General features: G+C 42.3%; 1 protein-coding gene across 4 annotated transcripts in view; it reads right to left on the reverse strand.

Moving 5' to 3' along the window:
- Positions 1 to 9894: 9894 nt before the first annotated feature.
- Positions 9895 to 14874, reverse strand: part of APPL2 (adaptor protein, phosphotyrosine interacting with PH domain and leucine zipper 2) — a 125921-nt gene continuing 120941 nt past the window's right edge. For all 4 annotated transcript variants that reach the window (XM_033952811.1, XM_033952809.1, XM_033952808.1 and 1 more), the window contains 2 exons: positions 12646 to 12693; positions 9895 to 11948 (listed from right to left, as the gene is read on the reverse strand). In XM_033952811.1, the coding sequence (XP_033808702.1) occupies positions 11820 to 11948; positions 12646 to 12693 (177 nt within the window). In that variant the 3' untranslated portion in view covers positions 9895 to 11819. The remainder of the gene's footprint in view (positions 11949 to 12645; positions 12694 to 14874) is intronic.

Raw genomic sequence — 14874 nt, forward strand, 5'->3', positions numbered from 1 at the left:
TGCATAACAGAATTCTGCCCTAAGGGATATAAAGTAGAGCTAGTCTGCAGGGAAAAAAAGCGAGGGGAGGATTAGCAATTCTAGCTAAAAACAATCTCAACATAAAAGTCCTAGACAAACACACTACACCCGATCTAGATCTACTAGCCTGCCAACTATCTGGCGATACAATCAAAGACACCATAACCTGTATTCTCTGCTATATGGCACCAGGAAAATGGAGCGCTACAAAATATACGCTTAAAGACTTCATCTTCCAGAACTTACTAACATCAACCTACAACCTGCTACTAGGAGACATTCAATCTCCACCTTGAAGACCATACCTCCACTCAAACTGAAAGCCTACTCGCCTACCTCAAAACACTATCCTACCAAATACTCAACCCCCAACCCACACACGAAAAAGGCCACCAACTAGATATTGCAGCATTCATGACACAATAACCTCACACACCTGAAATACACATCTCAAATGGATCCTGGAACCCCTCCCTCTGGTCAGATCATTATAAATACACCTTCAATATCAACTGGGCTCAATGCAATTACAAACACAAACCCCACAAATCCCCCATCAAAACCTGCCCAAAAATCGAAACCAACCACATTCTGGGATAAAGCAGATCTCTAAATCGAATCCATAGACCCCCCCCCCCAAAGAATTCATACCGCAATGGCAAACATTAAGCGAAACAATCCTAAATGAGCTAGCTCCAATAAAATCAAAACACAAAATCTGCAGACAATCAGACAAAAGGTTTGACGCCGAACTTCTCCAACTCAAAAGGCACTGCAGACAAATGGAAAGAAACTGGAAAAAAAATAACCAACATCAATCCAAAATAGCATGGAGAAGTCTTATCAAACAATGCAAGACCAAGCTCAAGGAAACAAGTAAAGATTACTACTCCAAGCTGGTAGGCACGGAGTCTATAGACTCAAAAAAACTTTTCAACTTAGTAAAAAACCTCACAGACACCAAACCTTACCTAGCAGCTCAAGGAAAGCACCCACCAACAGCCACCCAACTCGCAGACCACTTCAAAAACAAGATCACAACAATCAGGACAATCTTCAATAACACACGACCCCACCTAGTCGAGATAACAACAAACCCCCCCCAAATAGGAGAAACCATTGCAGCAGACAGGATCTGGACTGAATTCCCTGCAGTAAACTGGACAGATATGAATCGACTCTACAAAAAATACAGTCAAGCCTCATGCGACCTGAACCACTGCCCCTCATATCTGATAACTAATGCTACCCCCAAATTTAGGACCAGCCTCATGCAATGGATCCACATTACTCTCACTGAAGGTCAATTCCCGCAGCACCTAGGAGAAATCATAATCACTCCAATTGTGAAGGATCACAAAGGCCTAATAGATAACCCCGCTAACTATAGACCCATCGCCTCGATACCAATATATGTCAAAATTATAGAAGGACTGTTGCCCAATACCTCACAAATTACCTGGAAGACCACAATCTTCTCCACCCCTCTCAATCGGGGTTAAGATCCAACCACAGCACGGAGACCCTACTAGTAACCCTACTAGACACAGCCCGACAGCACCTCAGCCAAGGCAGAAGGATGCTGATAATTCAACTTGATCTATCTGCAGCATTCGATCTGGTTGACCACACCATCCTACTACAGACACTAGAAGCCATAGGGATTTCAGGCAGAGTATATAACTGGTTCCAAGGATTCCTTAAAACCAGATCTTATAGAGTGAAATCAAACAATCTTAAATCAGATCCATGGTCCAACCCCTGCGGGGTACCTCAAGGATCACCACTCTCACCTGCTCTCTTCAACTTCTTTTTATCCTCTCTGGGTTCCACCCTAGACAACCTAAATGTAACCTCTTTCAGCTAGCTGATGATATCACCATACTTCAACCCTTCGATTCTCCCGACCCCACTTCTACAGAAAAATTGGAAAAAAACCCTACAAGCAGTGGAAAAATGGATGACAGACCACAAACTGAAACTGAATCAGTGATAATATGCTGCCTGCTTGTCCTAGGATAAAGTATAATTTCGTTATAACGGACTCACTTATAATGGAACCTCGTCTATAGTGGATGAGGTCCGCTGGTCCCGGCCGTGCGCCTTTATAAACATGCAGAAAATCATTGCATATAGCAGACTCACATATAATGGACTTTCGGATATAACAGACAACCAATTTGGTCCCCAGAGCCGCTTTTAGCTGTAGTTTTGTTCGGCTATAACGGACATGCAGGTTCCACCTACAAGGCGCGTGGCGTGCCGGTGATATAGTATCAAAATGCAGTCCAGAACAAAATGACAGAGCATTTTTCTTTCCATTACAGTATGACATAATGCTTTAGAACATCTTTTAGTGTTCTGGTTTTGCAATCATTTCGTGCCATACCAATGTTTTGCTGAGTTTTGTTCTTGATGTTGCTGAGATGCTTGTGCAGTGACTGTTGTTCATTGATTGTACGTTGTTTCAAGCTGACCTAAATAAAATTTTAAAAATATGCAACTCTGGATATAACGGACTGTTTTTCCAGGTCCCTTGAAGTCCGTTATAACAAGATTATACTGTAGTAGTCTATTGCTTAGAGCACTGGGCTGATGAAAGGAAGGTGGTTCAAATCCCACTGCCACTCATACTCTTAGGTAGGTCACTTAACCCAGCATTTCTTCAGGTACAAATTTAGATTGTAAGTGTAGGGAGATATTTAGAGTATATGAAGGCACCAGCTAAATCCTAAATAAATAAATGAAATAATTTTGTTAAAGAATACAGTGCAAAACATGTAAAATAATAAGCTTGTGAGTGATAGTAAGTTATAAAGCTATTAAAGGTGACCCTGCCAAAGAAACTAAGCTTTGACCAACAGAATGAGATGACTGCCCTCCAGATGGGCTCCCTAGAATACAACACATGAAACCTACCACCAAAGAACCTTGTCACCAGGAATGCAGCCTACAGATTTGCACTTTTCAGAGACACACCACAGTGGTTCAAGGGAAGAAGACTGTATGAAACACCAAATTAAGAACCCAAGTTGCAACAACATCCAAAACAAAAGATTCATGCCTCTTTGGAACTGTAATAAGCCCCTGGGCCTGAGGTAGGCCACCTTTAATATTGAGAATGATGTACCATGAGCTCCATGGTCAATCAGGGGCCACTAAAATCAACAGATGAATGTGATACAGACCACTGCAGCTGCACCAACCACAGGGGAAATACAAAGAGCAATCTGACAAATGGTCACTGTTGCGGCATTGTTTTGCCTGCTAGAACCCCACTCCTCTGACTGAAAGAAGTGCAAGAATTCAGGTTCAGGGTACTTGATATACAGCCTATTGTATATAATAAAATTCTAAGTGGTTTATAAGTAAAGTAGAATCTATAATAATCTAGAAAGGGGTCAGTTAAAAACAAAAAGACAAGGTTTTGATACAGGAGGGTAAAATTAGAAAAAGGAATAGAGGGAAGATCTCATCCTTTGGGCAGTTGAGGGAGGAGTCACGCCAACCTGTACAGTTGAGCAAAGGGGCAAAGCCTAGAGAATGGCACGGGGACAAATTTTTCCCCGTCCCCATGGGATATCAATTTCCCTGTCCCGACCTCATGAGTTTTGTCGCTGTCCCTGCCCCATTCCTGTAATCTCTGCCTTAACCACACAAGCCTCAAACACTTAAGATTTTAAAGTGTTTGAGGCTTGTACAGATGAGAACGGAGCTTAGGTATTGGTGGAATGATGTATTATGACATCACAATCTGAACTCTAGAATGTTACTACTTATGCTTTTAAAGTGTTTGAGGCTTGTGCAGATGAGGACAGAGCTAGCAGGAATGGGGCAGGGACAGGAAAAGAACTCACTGGGTCAGGATGGGAAAATGAATTCCTGCAGGGATGGGGAAAAATTTGTCCCCATGTCATTCTCTAGTAAAGCCTACCACAACAAAGCAACCATATTCATAGAAAAGTAGTCAATGCTGCAAAGCAGATTGGAGCGATAAAAAGTAAAAGGCTTTAAGCGATGATTTAAATTCTCTTGACAGAGTTAATGAGTTTCAAAGGGCTGGTGCTGTGGCACTAAAACATGAATTTTGAATAGTTATCAAAATAAACATAGTAAAAGGATGGGATGGATATTAATTTTTTTCTAGGAAGAACAAAGACTGAAGGACTTTGTTATCAGATCCATGACTGGCTTGCTGCAAGAGGCCCAAAAGTGAGAAAGTGAAGTTGCTTACCTGAAATGGAGGTTCTCTGTATACAACAGGGGAATGTAACCACACTCGGTGGTGAAGTCCTCAGACTGGTCCTACAGTAAGCATTTGGCTTACTGGGAATGTGCAGGGATTCCTGCCTTCAGTGCCTCCTCCCCTCACCAGCTCAGCTTTGTCTCTAGTTGAAAAAGATGTATGCTAATGGGGATAGCAGAAGGGTAAGTGTGGCTGGATTCCCCTGCTGTCTACTGAGAACCCCTATTACAGGTAAGCAACTTTGATTTCTCAAGCAGGGGAGATGCATACATACTTATTGATGAATCCCCAGCTATAAGTTATATCAGGGTGCTGGTGATAGATCAAGGAGCAAACAGGTTTCATAGGATGGACTGTCCACAACGAATGTCATATGCTGTGGTCCAAACAGTATTGCTTATTAAAGGTATGAACTGAGGAACAGGTTGCAGCTTTGCAGATATCCCTGTACTGGAAAAGATGGTAGAGGCGCTGATAAAAAACCGCATCATTGAGCACCTTGACGGACACAATCTGATGAGGACCAGCCAGCAGGGCTTCAGCAAAGGAAGATCTTGCTTGACGAACTTGCTGCACTTCTTTGAGGGAGTAAACAGGCAGATAGACAAAGGCGACCCGATCGACATTGTATATCTGGATTTTCAGAAGGCATTCAAAAAGGTTCCGCATGAACGACTACTTCGATAAATTACTAGCCATGGAATAGAGGGTGAAATACTCGTGTGGATTAAAAAATGGCTGGCAGATAGGAAACAGAAAGTGGGGGTAAATGGACAATGCTCTAACTGAAAAAGCGTCACCAGTGGAGTGCTGCAGGGTTCAGTGCTTGGACCCGTGCTCTTCAATATATTTATAAATGATCTGGAAATTGGTACAACGAATGAGGTGATTAAATTTGCAGATGATACTAAGTTATTCAGAGTAGTGACGACGCAGGAGGATTGCAAAGATCTGCAACGTGACATAAACATGCTTGAGAAATGGGCTGCGACATGGCAAATGAGGTTCAAAGTGGGTAAGTGTAAGGTGATGCATGTCGGTAACAAAAATCTTATACAAGAATACAGGATGTCCGGGGCGTTACTTGGAGAGACCCTCCAGGAAAGAGACTTGGGAGTGCTGGTCAATGAAGCCATCTGTGCAATGTGTGGCGGCAGTGAAAAGGGCGAATAGGATGCTAGGAATGATTAAAAAGGGGATCACGAACAGATCGGAAAAGGTTATGCCGCTGTACCGGGCCATGGTACGCTCTCACCTGGAATACTGCGTCCAGCACTGGTCGCCATACATGAAGAAGGACATGGTACTACTCGAAAGGGTCCAGAGAAGAGCAACTAAAATGGTTAAGGGGCTGGAAGAGTTGCTGCACAGCGAGAGATTATAGAATCTGGGCCTCTTCTCCCTTGAAAAGAGGAGACTGAGAGGGAACATGATCGAAACATTCAAGTTACTGAAGGGAATAGACTTAGTAGGTAGGGGAGAACAAGAGGGCACTCTCTAAAGTTAAAAGGGGAGAGATTCCATACAAACGTAAGGAAGTTATTCTTCAACCAGAGAGTGATGGAAAACTGGAACGCTCTTCCGGAGGCTGTTATAGGGGAAAATATCCTCCAGGGATTCAAGACAGGATCCTGCTGAACCGGAACATACGCAGGTAGGGCTGGTCTCAGTTAAGGCACTGGTCTTTGACCTAGGGGCTGCCGCGGGAGCACGATGGACCACTGGTCTGACCCAGCAGCGGCAATTCTTATGTTCTTATGGATTTGATCAAAAGATTGCCACTGAAGAAGCTGTAGCATGTAATCTGTGTGCACTGATCCCACCAGGATGTGGCTGATATATGCTTTAGTGTAGCAGAATTCGATGTAATGGGAAATTTATATGGAAATGATTTTTCTAAAGGCTGGTTAACACAATTTGGCCAGGTTGTCGTTGATGAAAAGTTGACTGCTATGAAGTAGGGCTGCAGTTTCTCTGAGGTAAAAAAATAAAAAAATAAAAAAGTAGTGCTCTCCTACAGTCCAGGATGAAGAGGCATTGCTCCACTGATGAGGTGTGTGGAGGAAGTATGATGGTTGATCTATATTCTGGCTGAGACAGAAGTTTGAAATCACCTTAGGTAGGAATTTTGGGTGCATGTGCAGCTGGACACAGGGAAAATTGTGTATAAGAATAGTAAGTTACTAGTGCTTAGAATTTGCTGTCTCATCTCGCTGATGTGATGGCTGTGAGAAAAGCTGTCTTCCATATGAGGTACATGAGAGAGGTGGTGCCCAGTGGTTCAAAGGGTGCAACCATTAGTTGGTCAAAGATAATGCTGAAATTCCATGGCGGTGGCGGTTCCCGAAGGGGAGGTCAGAGATTAGTGAGGCTTATTAGTAAGCGTGCCATCAGGGGTTGCGTAGAGATTGGTTATCCACTGATTGGGTCATGATAGGCAGAATTGTGGATAAGTGAAGGTGCACTGAAGTTGTCTTGAGGTCTGAATCCGATAAGTGGAGGATATAAATCAGTATGAGTGGAATTGGGCACTTGAGGGGATCCTGGTGTTGGGAAGTTGCCTAATGAGAGAAACCTGACCACTTAGATTAAGATTGTTTGTTTGATAGAGGGCTGTCTGGTGGCCGAGGAGGAGGGTCTTCCCTTACTTGGAGCCTGGGATTGTAGCAAGGATGCTCCCCTCAATTTTTATGTAGTTAGGCTGAGACCAAGTAGGCTGGGGTGAAGAACTTGGCCATTCTATTGCATGAGGAGGTAGGGTGGGCCCTGAGTGGAATTGGCAGAGCATCAAGAAGGACTAGGAGAAGAGGGTACCAGATCAATCTAGGCCATCAAAGAGCAATCAGGATAGGATGCTCAGAGTCTGACTTTCTGAAGTACCCTGGAGATGAGAGGAAATGGTGAAAAGGTGTACAGATTTTCCATCCAAGGAATGGTGAAGGCATACCATGCTATGGCCTGATGCCCTGGATGGACTGAACGATACTGCATCCATTTTGCATTGTCCTGTGAGACAAATAAATCTATAATTGAGATTCCTCATAAGTGGAAAGCAAGATTAGGTTCTTACCTTGATGATCTTTCTTGTAGATGAGTCTAGTGGTCCTGAATCAAAGTGTTTTGCATCTGAACCCACACATTTCTTGCCAAAAACAGTTAATCATCTTTTCAACTCTACCTACTTCCCAGGGAGCTGCACCTGCCCCCTCAATTCATACAAAATCAATCAAGTAGCACTGTAATGAAACACATAACCAAATGGAAGGAAATGAAGAAACCTCAACAGTACAATTCTGTTTTGCTCTGTAGCAAACATTACCAATAAACATTACAACATTTAAGCAGCTTTTATAAAACAGATACAAAAAAACATGTGCAACCAGCACTAATTTTATATATAGCTCACAGATACATAACCTGCTATCTAGCGAAGACTTGAAGCAGTCTTTCACTCTCAAGAACAGGGTTTGGTTTTTTTTCATTCTTTGAGCTCACCTGAAAGATTTCTCCAGCTCCAGATTGATTCCAAGACAGAAAGCAGGCGAAGGGTGGGGCTTCAGGGCTACTAGACACATCTACAAGAAAGATTATCGAGGTAAGAACCTAATCATTCTAGTGCAATGTGTCTAGTGGTCCTGAACCATAGCGATCTACCAAAATAGTCCTCAGAGTCTAGGGAGGGTCCACTGAGCCTGCCTTCACAATGGAGGACCTGAAGGTGGCTGCAACATCCACCCTATAGAACCTGGTAAAGGTAAGAAAGATAGACAATGCAGCCACTATACAGATCTCCTCAGGAAAGAAAGCCCTAGTCTCCATCCATGAGGCAGCAACTCCTGGTGGAGTGAGCTTTCAGTGCAATCGGTAGCTGATTACCACAGCCCACATATGCAGAGGAAATGGCCATGTTAATCTGTAAATCGAGGCTTTAGATGCTGGCCTCCCTTTCTTGGCATGACTGGTCAGAGCAAAAAGGCGATCAGAAACGCAAAACTCATAAGAACATAAGAGTTGCCGCTGCTGGGTCAGACCAGTGGTCCATCATGCCCAGCAGTCCGCTCACGCGGTGGCCCTTTTGGTCGAAGACCACCGCCCTGAGACTAGCTCTACCAGTGTACATCCTTGTTTAGTAGGAACTTGTCTAACTTAGTCGAATCCCTGGAGGGTGTTTTCCCCTATGACAGCCTCTGGGAGAGCTTTCCAATTTTCCATCACTCTCTGGGTGAAAAAGAACTTCCTTACGTTTGTATGAAATCTATCCCCTTTCAACTCTAAAGAGTGCCCTCTCGTTCGTCCTACCTTGGAGAGGGTGAACAACATATCCTTATCTATTAAGTCTATTCCCTTCAATACCTTGAATGTTTCGATCATGTCCTCTCTCAATCTCCTCTGTTCGAGGGAGAAGAGGCCCAGTTTCTCTAATCTTTCGCTGTACGGCAGCTCCTCCAACACCTTAACCATCTTAGTCGCTCTTCTCTGGACCCTCTCGAGTAGTACCGTGTCTTTCTTCATGTACGGCGACCAGTGCTGTACGCAGTACTCCAGGTGAGGACTCACCATGGCCCAGTACAGCGGCATGAATAACCTTCTCTGATCTGTTCGTGATCCCCTTCTATATCATTCCTAGCAGTCTGTTTGCCCTTTTCGCCACCGCCGCACATTGTGTAGACCAGTGGTTCCCAATCCTGTCCTGGAGGACCACCAGGCCAATTGGGTTTTCAGGCTAGTCCTAATGAATATGCTTGAGAGAGATTTGCATATAATGGAAGTGATAGGCATGCAAATCTGCTCCATATGTATGAGTCGAGTCTCTTTATTTTGAAAGGAAACTCTGCAATGAAAGGGCATAGGATGAAGTTAAGAAGTGATAGGCTCCGGAGTAATCTGAGGAAATATTTTTTTACAGAAAGGAGGGTGGTAGATGCGTGGAACAGTCTCCCAGAAGAGGTGGTGGAAACAGAGACTGTGTCTGAATTCAAGAGGGCCTGGGATAGGCACCTGAGATCTCTTGAAGAGAGAAAGAGATAATGGTTACTGTGGATGGGCAAACTAGATGGGTCATTTGGCCTTTATCTGCCATTATGTTTCTATTTCTGCACATGCCTAGTAAGCCAAAAGCTTAACTGCAGCTAGGGGAGAGCACCAACGCAGGATCAGTCTGAGAACTTCCTACACCAAAAGCATGCTTCTTGCTGGCTGACATTGTTTTATTTTTCAAGTTTCATTTAATCCTGATCTTTTATGTGACAAAGATAATTCATAAAGAGAGCCTTGCATAATATCATTGAACACCAATATGATTAATGAGTGAATATACTTTGTACTTATCAGATGGTAAAGGTTTGTTTGCAAGCACATAACCAAGGACTGTGGCTGTTTTCCCCCCTCCCTCTGCAATTTTGATGTGGCTTGGATTCTATTACTTATTACATCTGGTTTATATAACTAGGTGCCTCAAGGGCCCCATTTCCTGCTGTTGCTCTACATAGATTGAGCTATCTGCAAACATCATACCAGCAACACTTTTTTTGTTTGGCAGTAACATTTATTCTAGCCATTAATCCTAAAACAGAATACCTGAGAAACTGCAATGAACTAGAGAATCACAAATTAGAATCACTAGTGCATAAACCATGTTTTGTGTAACTTTATTTGTAAATGCCCTTTTTTTTTTTTTGTACACAGTTTAAACACGATCTAAAACAGATATTGATACAGACACACATTCTGGCTTATGCTTTACTAGGATTGCACATGATCTACAGTTATGTCAGACAGAAAAATACCATATAAGAAATGATGTTGGTCTTGCTTTGCAGTCCATATTCAAAAAGGAATACATTTATTATCCTGCATATGCTGCTTATTGACAGTATTACAATTTAATAGAAAGATGTTTGAAAAATGTAGGCTCAAAAAGAGATCAGGCACTTGATTTACAAAGTATATTTTAACTTCACATGAAGTACAAAAATAGATATTAACAGCAAAGAGCAACCATTTATGAGTCCTTTGGTAAATCAAGGCTAATACAAGACCAATATGACTGACTGATTTGAAAAAATCCCATCCACAATTATAAAGGAAAGACAATCTTCAACAAAGAAAAAAGTAGTGCATTTTCTATATCCTTCATTATCCTTCTCCATCATACTCGTGCAAGTAGGAATCCTGGCCAGACAGTTCTCTGGGTACTGGTGCTAGAAATACTGACAGTACCAGGAGAATTTTCAGCTGGTTGCTAAAAGTTTTGCCAGCAACATTAACAAGTTAATGTTTCTGAAAATCAGTGGCTGGCCCCAGACAGCAGCGCTTCTCCAGACAGAAGCTGCTCCCAACCGGATATATGCTGATTGTGAAGAAATAATTAACTTTTTATAATACACATCTGGTCTTCTATGGCCCCTTGTAATTACCAGTTCCTCTAGAGAATGGCTCAAGGGCTAACCTGGAAAAAACTAAACAGGAAAGTGTTATACCTCTTTAGGGGGACCAGAGCTTTGACTTAAAAAACACAAGTTGTGGGAATATAACGTCCAGAAGTGGCTTACAAACAGCAATTGAAACATTGCTAGACTAAGCAAGGTCAGGAAACAGTTATTACCAAGTAACGACTGATTGAGCCCTGCTAATAGTGGCCCCTTAGAGGGTAGGTGTAGCAGCAGAACAATGGTGTCCAAGTCCTATTAACTAGGGCAATAGATATCAGATTTATAGCCTTCTAAAATTTCCAGGTAAGCCCAGAGCCCTGTAATGTGGAGAGGGGGCCAGGTATGCTGAAGGTTAAGTGAGAAAATTACTCAAGGTCCCATTGAATCAAAGAAAAACATGATCAATATTAGAGTTAGAAGCAGGAAAGCTAGCATGGACTGGGTATTTTTTTCAGGTTCTCTTTCATTAATTCAGCATAGAAATTACATGAAGGACTTGGAGCTAAAATAATCACATGAAAATCTCCACTGTATGCAAGGCAATAGCACCTAGAGTTACTTAGTAACATAGTAGATGACTGCAGATAAAGACCCGAATGGTCCATCCAGTCTGCCCAACCTGATTCGATTTAAATTTTTTTTCTTCTTCTTAGCTATTTCTGGGCAAAAGCTCTACATGGTACAGTGCTTGGGTTCCAACTGTCGAAGTCTCCGTCAAATCTCAATCCAGCCCATCTACACCCTCCCAGCCATTGAAGCCCTCCCCAGCCCATCCTCAACCAAAAGGCCATATACTTAAATTTCAAGTGCTACCATGTATTATCCAAATCTGGTAATTTCATTGTGATTCAAAAACAGAATGAATGCTGTATTTTGGGATAAGTGGGGGAAGGGGGATGACAGAAATATGCTATAGTATATTATACTCATGATTAAGTTGAGGAAACAAAATCAATTGTGCCCTTTGCAACATAAAACTCAATTATTGGTCCTTTATCAATCTGAATATGGAAATCCTATCCCCAAAATCCACAGCTACTTACCTAGGTATCAATCAAAGATAGTGCACATTAATTCTGGGAATGCTGACAAACAGAAAAATAACCTTTCTTAGGACAATATTATGCTTCTGACTCTACAGCTTCATTTTCTCTATTGTTCTTCTCATCTTCTTGATCATTTAACAGGATGAATTTGCCATCATTCGTGAAAGGCACGGACATCAGGAGCTGAGCTAATGCTTCTGGATCCTAAAATAAGGATAGTTTTAAAGTATTATGAGAAACTTTGTCCAAACTGGGTGCTCTGTTGTATAAGCATTGGCATGTTCATTTCAGATATGATAGAATTCATTTTGATTTCTGATTGGAAATCCTCATATCTGAATAAGTAAATTGCTTTGCAAAGTAATCCTGGGGCACTAACTCCAAGTTTAATAATGGTTTTGAGATTTACCACAGGCAAAAACATTGTAGAGGGTGATATTCAGCTATGTATGGGCACTGGCTTTGAACATCCAGGTTTATGCAGTCAGCTCTCTCTTATTGTGATATGTATCACTTAATCCCCCCCCAAACACCTCAACAGATAAGACAATATTTTATGTGGTCCATAAGACTGTTTAACTTAGGCAGTTAAGTGCTAAATATTGGCACTTAACCTCATTAAGTGCCGACTCTGCCCTAGACTGCCCACAAAATGGCTGGCTTTCAGTTTAGTAGCTGCAATCATATTCAACTGCATTAGTTGGTTAAGTGCCACTGAAAATCGGATAGCCCTACACAAGTGATTTAACTGGCCAAGAAACATTTCTTTGAATATCATCCCCTTAGTGACTTGTGCATTCTAGGAAGGAGAGCTTAGTAAGTGATTGTTTTGCCAATAGACCTTGTGCCAATTCAATACAGAGGAATAACCAAACAGAAGGAAAAAGAAAATGTCTCTTACTTTTTGAGCCTCAGTGATCTCTTTCCCCAAACTTAGAGCATAACAAATCTGCAAATAAAATTAAAAAGGATTACTACAGTCTGAACATTTTTAATTATCTCTTATGTATACAGTTGTGAAACGTACAGCAAAAGTTGTGAGTACTTCTGCCCCTCGATTCCAGTTTGCTGACAGAGCCTTAGGCCCCTCCCTGGCGCACTGGGAAGGGGAAGTCTTGCCATTTTGAAGAGGCGGGCCTGCCGGCTAGAGGGAGTAAGCACCCCTCCGGCTGGCCTTCGTGAAGCAGGTAGGAGGAGGTCGGGGGGGGTCATTGGGGGCACAACAGCAGTGGCGGTGGGAATGGGCATCCCTCCCACTTCCAGGAAAGGAGGGTGTCAGAGGGGTTCTTTTATCGCAGTGGCGGGAGGGAGTAGGCATCCCTCTGGCTGCTGGAGGGAGTGTTAGTGGGTTGTTTGATGGCCGCAGGAGAGAGTGGGTATCCCTCCCGCTATTGGGGGGCGGTGTCAGGGGAGATTGTTTGACGGTGGCGGCAGGAGGGGGTGGGCATCCCTCCTGCTGATCTTCGATTTAAGGTTTTTTGTTTGTTTTTAATTTGCAAGGGGAGGGGATGTGGTCTTAGCTGTCAAACCTGAGCCAATCAGCGCTCAGGCACTGATTGGAAAGTAAGGCTATGACAACTCAGACCCTGCCAGAAATATTTGCCCTTAAATGTAATACAATGATGTTAGGGAATCACCCGGCAATGATAGAGAATTGCCCGGAGTGCTCATTTTGACCTTGTTGTACTACATTTTCATGGCAGAGTTGGAGACAGCTAGGAAACCCAGAAAAGAATAGTGAGAAATTCTGATCATCGGCCGGTAAAATACTGCCCCGCTAAAACGACTGAAGCAGGTTTAGTGACTGCATTAAAGGCAGCATTAAGTTTTGAGAATTTTCCCCTGAGTCACCTAGTGCTAAGGGAACATGACCTTAAATTTTATTGCCATCAATGGACTCTACAGACTCCATGTATGCTTGACTAAAAAAGCCCGTTATACTTTTCAAAAACTGAGGTTATCATAGACACTAATTTGTTCAATTCTGCAACATTCACCAGATTTTATTTTAAAGTAATACCTTGAATAAGCTACTGCAGGCATAATAAAAATATTTGCTGTTCTTTTGCCTGGAGTCAGAGCATGAGGATATTTCTTGTCCACACAAAGTACCTATAATCAAAAGATTAGGTTCTTACCTTTGCTAATCTTCTTTCTTGTAAATCCACACTTTATTTCAGGACCAGTGGGTTATTTCCCTCCACCTGCTAGGATCTGTAGGAAGCCTCAAAACTTCTGAGGCTTTTACCCTTCCCCCTCCCCCCAGCATGCTCTGCTGCTCACCAATCAGTCTTAAAGCAGCCAGGAACATTTGCAGAGGATAATAACAAGAGAGAGAGGAATGGGGAAACTCCAGCAATCAAATAAATTCTGCTCATATAAACAAATACAACAGCAGCAACAATGAAAACAGAAATAACAGGTTATGAAACTTTGGAAACCTGAATGACAAAACAGTGCTATAGGTAGACACAGCCTGCACTGTCATAAAGGGGTGCTAAACCTAGTCTGATGGCACTCTTATAAAAAGCTGGTCAGAAAACAGAAATCAAGCGTACCAGTACTTGTAAGGCAGAGACTTGTAAGGCGTCTCAGCAAGTATAGGGTGGGTTCCCGGAATAAAGTGTGGCTTTACAAGAAAGAAGATCAGCAAAGAAAGAAAAAATCCTCAGCTTCAATTACTCAAACTTTCGACATTCCCCAAGGCTCTATCCTTTCTCCTTTACTATTTAATATCTTTCTAGCCCCTCTTCTCACTCTAGCCCAGTCCATTGGATTCACAATTTTTGCTTATGCAGATGACATTCAACTTCTTCATCCCAGTGATCCTTCCACTATCTCTGATATACAAGAAATAAACACTAAACTTGACAAAATTAGCGACTGGCTCCGTATAAATAAACCTTCCCTCAACATAAATAAATCCTGTGGTATACTCTTCCTGATCAGGAACAACAAAATGATAAATGGACAAATCTCTGTTAAATCCTCCTCAGTAAAAATGGAATCAAAAATAAAATTGCTCGGAGTCATTCTAGATAAAGATCTAACCTTTCATGACCGTCGTAAAAAGCTGTTTTCACAAACTCCAGCTCATCCTTTCTTTAACCTCAATCCTCAAAACTGATGC

Source organism: Geotrypetes seraphini, chromosome 7 (assembly GCF_902459505.1).
Source record: "Geotrypetes seraphini chromosome 7, aGeoSer1.1, whole genome shotgun sequence".
Taxonomy (NCBI): domain Eukaryota; kingdom Metazoa; phylum Chordata; class Amphibia; order Gymnophiona; family Dermophiidae; genus Geotrypetes; species Geotrypetes seraphini.